Here is a 9,353-nt window from a genome sequence, read left to right on the forward strand (position 1 = left end):
TTATTTCTGATCTACATGATTCTACTTGGTGTATACCCACTGTGAGACATGATATCGGTGAACATGGACATACTGTATTCTTAGGAATTCAGATACTTTCTAAACTTTTGCATCTATGTTTAAATAAGCCTTCTTATTATTTTTCTTATATTTACATAACAAGAAGTGGGGTGAATGTTTGTTTACCACTGTGTATTGGACTGAATTTGCATAATTATTAGTTTTTCTATAAATACACAGATTGAGGGACACTCCAGGTTTTGGCTTTCCATAAGTTTTTTCCAAGCACATAAAGATTTACATTGATCATCAACCTTGTGATTATTCCTCTAGGCTCTGACCTGTTCTATTACATATCTCTCCAACAGAGGGCAATACTAACATGTTTATTTTGTCAAATCACCAACATTAAGAGCTGAACATCACTGAAAAACTAAGAATAAAAAAGTTTCCCAAGCTCTTGATGTACTAACGAAACTAATATTTTCAGGCCTTTGATTACATCTGTGAGATTGGTCTGATCACATTTCATTAACGCAACCTCTGAACGCTGATGATCCTGAAAATTCAATGTCATTAAAAGGGTGAAATGTACTCCAGGTGCTCATTCCAGGTTATAAAAAGCAGCCCTGATTGAGGAAGATCAGAAGCCCAAGGACATCTTAAAATCACCAAGAGGGAGAATGTTGGATTCATAATAGATGCTACAAAATTTATATTTCTATTTCCTTCTGTTTCAAAAATGAGTGTTTAGCAGGGTGTACCATTTGTGGAGATATCTGCATATCACAAATTGTCACAACACACTTGTTTTTCTAGGGCTTTACATGCTCAGGGCCATTTGATTAGACTGGAATGTATGAGCAAAGCCTTAGTTGAAAAGCTCTCAGAAGAAAGAGGTGGAAGATCTGGGGCCTCACCTTTTCTGATCCACATTATAGTCACCCTTTGCTGGGATTTATCATGGAACTAAATAAAAACCAGACACTAAAGAGTAGAAACTGTCATCCATTTGAGTCAAATTGAACCTAGCTATTAGGAAACACGTGAGAATTTCTCTTGATCAGGAGCTTGCAACACTGTAGAGAAAATAAACAAACAAACAAAAAAACAACGAGAACTTTGAGTCTTTACCAACTTAAGACTACAAATAAGTGAAAGGACATATGTGTTTATGAGATAAGATGAACCTAGCCTACATGCTGCTGTTTGCATTTCTGGTCTTCAGAAACCAAAAATGGCTCAATTTATTTTTGAGTGAATGAACTTAAAAAGAGAAGTTTGTGGTTAGAGACAGAGACCAGACAATGAAATGGATTTACTGGTGCAAACTTTCAACTTCTTGGTGCTTTGTTTAGAGGATGGGAAACAGCTGAGCCTCAAAGCTAAAACATAGCATCTTTTTTCCTTCTGGATGCTTTAGTTTAAAAGAAGCACCTTTCCTTCCTTCCTTCCTTCCTTCCTTCCTTCCTTCATTATTTCTTTTCTCCTTCTCTTCTTCTACTTTTTCTTTGACATGATCTTTTTTCTGCTTTGCATAGTGTGCATGATATAAAAATATACTGGAATTTTGCTTCATTCCTTCCTTCTTTCTATTCTTTCTTTCCTCCTCCTGTTTCTCATCCTCCTTGTCCTCTGCTTTTTCTTTGTTGTCATCTTTATCTTCTTTGCCTGGAATGTAATATGAAGGTATTATGAAATGTTATTTTTTTTACTAAGTTCTATATCCTTTCATCTTTTGTTCCATTCTTTAAATGAAGAAATTGTTGTTACCTGGTCTCCAGCATCCCTTGCTGTTTCTCAAAGAGAGAGGGTCACTATCATCTACAAGGCCATCTCAAATTACATTTCTGCTAACTTCCACTGGTATCAACAGAATCAGAAAGCAAATCCTCAGCTCCTGGCTTTTGTCATTTCCAATCTGACTTCCAGAGTCATAACTCAGTGGCAGTGAGTCTGTGACATCTTACTCTCTCACAATCAGCAACATGGTGGTAGAAGATGCTGCCACTTAGTACTATCAACAAAAGAACAGTGTCCCACTCACAAGGTCTACAAATAGAGGGGAAAAAGTCTTTCACCTTCTCAGGATCCAGTGGCTTTTCCCTCAGAAGATGTAATATGGTCAATTATTTGATGAATATAGGATAGATTCTCTCAATATTTTTGCAGTGGAATCAAAGCTGAGTTTCACTGAAAGACCTTAAGAAATCCCTTTGTCCACAAAAGAATAGAAAATGTGTAGATGGAAATAATGGGTAATACATGCATAGTCCCATCTTTGTAACATTCTGTGCAGAAGAATGCTTGAGAGCTATGATTCAGATATCCTCAATTTGGCACTGATCCTGTGGAGGTTATCTTTGAAATTTTGAGAATATATTCAAGGCTTCATGATTCATATTTTCATATCACTTTCCAATTTCTGGAGGAGTGACAGCTCTGCCTCAGAACAATCCTTCATCAAGACTCTCTGTCTCCATGGGAAAGACCTAAACAATGAAAGCAGAGTTTTTATCAACTCTTCTTGTGGTGAATATTGTGGTAGTATCGTACTGCAACTTTGTAGAATGTATCACTGTAGAGATGTTATGTATTTCCTTTGATCGTACCTAACAAACAACCACTATCGTAAAACTTTCAAATTACGGCAAAAGATCTCCATACTATAATCTAAAGTGTGTGTTGAGGACATTTTATAATATAGTATTTAAGTTTTATAATCTAGAGTTACACAACATTTACATATACTCACATACCGAGGTTACAACTATGCTCTTTCATACAATGGTTCACCTGAATAATTAAAAAACATATTTCAAGCCATTACATATTCAGTGCAATCCTTCTTTCAGATATAAAATGTTTACCTCTTCCTGCATTGGGTTTTGTGGGTACTGTGATTTTTTTCTTGCCCACAGGCTACTGCTTTTTTGCAGTAGCTACAACAGCAATGTGAAAACAGAAGAGGGAAAAAAAGAACACAATGAACCATATTAACCAAGGGACATGAAAAAGCCTACAATTTGTTATAGAAGTAGGGAATGCATTCATCTTGGATGGCCTTGACACAATAAGGCCAAATACAAGTTCTAATCATATACAAGCTTAGGATGATCCAGAGATTAAATATAAAATGTATTTTCTTAATACTATTGCCAATTTATGTGGTTTTATCTGATATAACTCAAATATGTATTGAATATGTTGGAAGTAATAAATTTTGTACTCCATTAACTTTTGTAACTATGATCAATGTATTGTCATTAATATTTTCTAAGTGGCTTCCAAAATATTTATTTCCTGAAAAGTCTGGGTTTCATATAGCTCTGACTAGTCTCCTATTGTAGTGAATAATGACCTAGATATTCAGGAATCCCTGCTTCTAACTTCCAAGATCTGGAACTACAAGAATGCACCACCATGCCCAGTTCATGCAATGATAGAATTGTAACCCACGGTTATTTTTTCAGAGTAGGAAGGAAGTCCATGATTAAGCTACATCCCAGCATATTTTATTACTTCTTGATAGCAAGAATTGGACTGCATATCTATATGTTTCTGTATATATTTATGTGTGAGGGCCCATGCAGAATTGTTACTAAAACTCCTGATCATTCATAGGAAGAAACATTCTCAGAATTTTATATTAATTTTTGCTGAGTGCATTGAAATTTGCATTAATCACTGTCCACCTTTTTGGGTCCCCATTTGGACAAAATCCAATCCTGTTCTCATTTTAAAACTCTCTCCAATAGGGGAGACATTAACAAATATCTATCCAGTCAGAATCACCAGCTTTTGACCAACAAACATAGGACCACCAATGACAAGAGAAGTTTCTAGTTTTTGATTCACGTGGCTTGCAGCATTTTCTCCTAGACACTTCCCACGTATGCTAGAGTGGTCCTACTACTTTACTTACCCACTGTTAGTCAGTGGAGCCTGGAGATGCTGACTGTTCCTTATGACACAGAGGAAGAAAAGCCTGTCTGAGGGCTCTGGCCCTGAACAATGATCTTCAGTAACAGTGGAGGGTGGAGTCAGTGTGATGCCTGCTTTGTTCCCCCTTCACTTAATGTAGTCCAGGGCAGAGCTGATGCAGCAGCTGGAGTGTGGATTCTTATAACCTGAATGGAGGATCTTGGTTAGTACTCTAAAAAGTTTTCAAAGTTGAGAACATAAAGGCCAGAGGAATAAATCCTGTCAGAAAGAAAACATTTTACCTCATAGACCTGACACCTAATTCTCTAATGATCTCAAAGGATCATTATAGAAAGTGATATACCTGAAAGGCATGACATTTTATTGGCTTTTGAAAAGTCTCTTGTGCATTTTTCCAATCTTAAACATTACTATGGGTATACATCTATGAAAATTAACTATTTTTCCTTGTGGCTTTTTTCCTATATGGATGAATGTCCTCAGCTTCTTAGAATTGAGACAGGAAACCATATTATTTCTGTATTTGGGGACATGAAGTAACTGGCTGTGAAGGAATGTGATTGTGAACTTCATGATCTCCAAAGCCTCTTGTCACTGTTGTGAGAAGGATCGGAGGACCTGTACTTTCCCCACACTAAATAAACATCACTTTCATGTGTTGTTTCCTTTTGCTGTTCTCTAGTAAATATGCAGACAGTAATCCATGGAGCAAACACATATTATCAGAATTAGGCATACCCTATTAGTGATGATGTGTCTTTCTACTGAGGAATCTCATCATTTTACACACTTTTATGTATAATAAATTGTGCATGCCATGGAGGTTTACAAAACAGTAAAATAATTAGATTGTAGTTTGACTGTATAGTTATTTTCTCAATGACAATGGCGTGTGCTGGAAAATAGGCTTCAAGATGATTTTGACTATTACAGGTTTGGTTTGGACAGTTACTGACCCAGTTTTTTAATCGTACCTTGTGACCAAAAAGAATTATAGGATGATCTGAGAATGAAACCTCATGAAGGAAATGAAGGTATAGATAGGTAGCCAGCTGAAAACACTCAGACTCTTTATCAATCCAATAATGAAATAGATTTGATGCAAGTAAAGTCTTAATTCTCCGAGAATAAGACAGAAGATTAGCATCTCTATTGATTCCCCCAGGCTAGGTCAGGTACAGCACACACAAAGAATGACTTCAACCAGCTCTCTTGACATGGGGTGTGAATAACTATGATTTCAGTTCTGCTTCTATGTATAGAACAAATACACTCTATATAACCACTGTGTGGATGAGTGTTCTGTACCAAGGTCATATAAGATTCTGCAAAGAAGATGAAAGTCGGTATGTGGTTAGGGTGAGTTTTAGAAACAGATAATGGAAAAGGGAAAAGTAATAAATAAGACTGTGTATTTGAAAAATGGCCATAAGCCATCTAAAATGATAATTTTCAGGTTCTGGTGGGAAAGATGGCTCTAAGAGCAGTGTTTGTTCATGCAGAGAAAGGAGGCTTAATTCCCATTTCCCACATGATGGTTTGAAACCATTCCAGTTCCAGGAGATACTCCACTCTCTTCTGACCTCTGTGGGAACCAGACATACTGGTGTTGCACAGGCAGCAACATGGTCATATACATTTATCCAACTCCATACCTTTAAAACATTAACTGTAATTTACAATAATGTTCAGATTTGTATCCAAATAAATAAATAACATTGCCCAATCAGCTGTATTTTTTCAAAATAGTTGCTATCAGCTGTGAAATAAATTACCATTTTGCTGGAATCTGTATGTTTGTGAGCATAATTTTGTTGCTTAAACAAAACATACACATATGGTGTCAGTACATGAAATATGTTCATATTAATGGATAGAATTGAGGCAGAGTGCACAGATTTTATCTCTATTGCAGACTCTTTGATATATCTCTCAATGCAAAAATCTATGACCATATACACCAGAATCACTCCTGTCATTGATTTATAGGGCAACCAGTTTCTGAACATATCCACCTACCTATTGTTTCTGATACCTTCCTTGCCTGTGACCATCATCAATTTCTGGCCATAACAGTGGTTCGTTCTCACCCTGTCTGATCTCTGTCTCCTATATAACAATTGTCTGCACATGAAAAACTGCTCCCATTCCACCTCTCAGTAAGTCCATTATAACCTAACTTCTGATATTAACACACTCTAAACATCACTTTGGTTATAACTCCTCATGTTAACCTTCTTCTACATGTATTACATGTTTCTCTCACCATGCATCATGTTGCTTTGCCCAAAACTTATAGGTAATGTCCTTTCAATATCTGGAAGAAATATGATGCCCATAGCATATGCAAGTCTGAAACCATTTTACATTCAAGGACTTGATGGATAATTTCTAAGAGAAAACTCATATTCCTTAAAGACAATCACTTGTGGTAAGGAGGGATAGATGTCATGTCTAATAATCTGAAGCCTCACAGGAGTATTGGGTTTAGATATAATTCTAGCATAATCTAAGAAGAGAATTTATATGCAGATACAAAGGAAGAAGCCCCACAACTTCCTGTGATCTTGATAGAGATAGTTCTTGTGTAGCCAAGCTGTGATAAACACGTAAAACAAGATTGTTTACCTGAAAGATGGGTTAGTTACACGAGATCCTCTCCTCCTTTACAAACCGTGTCTTCAAGTAGTATTCATTTCCTCATGTGGGAATCATTGTGAACAAGAATCTGCATGGGGTGGTTGTGGAGCTAAGTCCCAGTAGATTCATCTACACAATACTCCCATATTCAAGACTCAGGGAACATTTTTGAAACTGTGATGAAAAGATTGTAAGAGCCATAGGATCAGGGACCTGAAAGAGATATTTTTGCCACCTAGTAACATCAGGAGATATACTTGTAAACTCTCACAAACATTACTAATCAAATCTGAGCTGAACAGTGAGAACATCAAAAAGCATTCAAAGGTGGATGGGAAAAAGCCCATGAGGCTTTGATTCTCTCCAAAGGACTACAGACAACCGAGTAAAACTCAGAGCAGGAGAGGGACTCCTCCCCAGGAAGGAGCACACCAATTGGTTGCCCATGGCCCAGTGATCAGACCTGGAAACACATATTCAAGTATCATTATATATAGTTAACTGTTTACATTTAGGAACATTCATGTATATACAACAATATGCATAAAATAATACAGTAGTAACAATAGGCTCTGAATTTTAAGGAGGGTGAAGGGGGTGTTAGGAGGACTTAGAGGGAGGAAAGGAAGAGAGAAATGTCTTAGTTAAAATACAATCTCATAAATAAATGGAAAAAAAGAAATAGCTGCCTGGCCTTAAAAACATCTACAGCTACCTATGAAAGGAACTTGTAAGGATTTATGTACTTTCTAGAATTGTACCATAGCTGACAGTCCCTGTCACGGTGGTAATCATATCAGAGAAATTCTACATAAACATGACAGATATCAAAATAAAGTGCAACTGCTATTATGTTGTTCTTTGTTGTCCAAAGAGGAGCATATTAACTACAAATAAACCTGTACTACCTTCCTGATCTGAGACATAAGAGGACCGCAGGCTGTAATAAGTCACCAAGTTGGCAAGACCTGCAGCTGCACTCAGCTATTGTTGATTTGCATGTGTCTTGAGCACGCCCGATCTCCTTCTTCATAGTGAGGTCGCTCCTGTGCTGGAGTCAGCCTCACACAGTCACAGCACAGACATGAGGGCCCCCACACAGACCCTGGTGTTGCAGCTGCTCTGGCTTTTAGGTAAAGAATTTTAATTTCCATGAAGAAATTTCCAAATAGCATTGTAAATTTATTCAACTGAGTCTGGTCAGTATTTCATTATCTCTGTGAAAGTCTTTTTGTAATAGAATTAACTCTATACAAATTTATTTATTCTCAATTTTCCAATCTCAGGTGCCAGATGTGACATCCAGATGACCCAGTCTCCAGCGTCCCTGTCTGTGTCTCTGGGAGAAAGTGTCACCATTACATGCCGGGCAAGTGAGAACGTTTACAGTGCTTTAGCATGGTATCAGCAGAAACCAGGGGGACCACCTAAGCTCATGATCTATAATGCAAATAGTTTGGCAGATGAAGTCCCTTCTAGATTCAGTGGCAGTGGATCTGGCACACAGTATTCTCTCAAGATCAGCAGCCTGCAGCCTGAAGATGTAGCGATTTATCACTGTCACCATTATACTGATTATCCTACCACAGTGATACAAGTCATAACATAAACCCCCAAAGAAGCAGAAGTATGTGGCCTGGCTGCTGCAGATGTTCCTTGTGGTGAGTCATCCACTGAAACACTTTCTCAGATGTTAGAGCATTTTTAATATAGTTCATGACGACTTTTTTTTTTATTGGTAGAAGAGCCTAACCAGTTGTCTCTGTAGTCTATCATTCTTCCACTTTATCTCAAGCACTACAAAGTACCAATGTCTTTTCTACATTAATAGTGAACACAGCCATTCCCTGTGAAGAGTCTGAGATTTACCACCAGTTGGGACTCATACAAAAGAGTGAAAGCTTCTGTGGATATTCCAGCAAAAGTTCTTTATGTTCATAAAATTAACTTATAAATGTCAATATTCCAAAGGGAGGGAATCATTATCGACAGAAGCTTACTTAGAAAGCATTTCTGGATTTCTCGCAAGAGCTAGAGTACAAGTGACAGAGAAAAGAAGACTGCTTAGCCATGATTCTCTGCTGTGTCTAGAAATTCCAGCAGTGGTTTGTTGACGCTTTCAGCTGATTGCATCAATTCACAAAAATTCTTCTGGCTCCTATGTCCACTGGCTGCTTATAAGAATCAATAATATTGAAAGAAAATGTGGTACATATACACAATGGAGTACTACTCAGCAGAGAAAAACAATGACATCATGAGGTTTGCAGGCAAATGGATGGATCTAGAAAAAATCATCCTGAGTGAGGTAACCCAGAATCAGAAGGACAAACATGGTATGTACTCACTCATAGGAGGATACTAGATGTAAAACAAAGATGACTAGACTGCTACACAACTCCAGGGAGGCTAACTAGAAAATGGGACTCTAGGAAAGACACAGGGATCACCCAATGAAAGAGAAATGGATGAGATCTACATGAACAACCTGAACGACAGTGGGAGTAATGAAGGGCAAAGTTTGAGGGAAAGAAAGCTTAGGGGAGCAGGAGATCTCAGTTAGATCAAGAACACAAAGAGAGAACAAGAAATAACAGACCATGATAAATGATGACCACATGAAAACAGGAATAGGCAGAGTGCTGGAGAGGTCCCCAGAAATCCAAAATGATACATCCACTGTAGACTGCTGGCAATGGTCGAGAGAAAGCCTGATCTGACCTAGTCTGGTGATCAGATGGCAAAACAGCCTAATGGTCATGCTGGAA

The 9,353-nt window shown here is 37.6% G+C and overlaps 1 gene segment (V, D, J or C); it reads left to right on the forward strand.

Annotated features, from left to right (window-relative positions):
* Positions 1-7,669: 7,669 nt before the first annotated feature.
* Positions 7,670-8,194, forward strand: LOC118580220. The segment is given in 2 exon segments: positions 7,670-7,718; positions 7,872-8,194. Coding segments are annotated over 2 exon segments (372 nt in total).
* Positions 8,195-9,353: the final 1,159 nt, after the last annotated feature.

This window comes from Onychomys torridus, chromosome 3 (genome assembly GCF_903995425.1).
Source record: "Onychomys torridus chromosome 3, mOncTor1.1, whole genome shotgun sequence".
Lineage (NCBI taxonomy): Eukaryota > Metazoa > Chordata > Mammalia > Rodentia > Cricetidae > Onychomys > Onychomys torridus.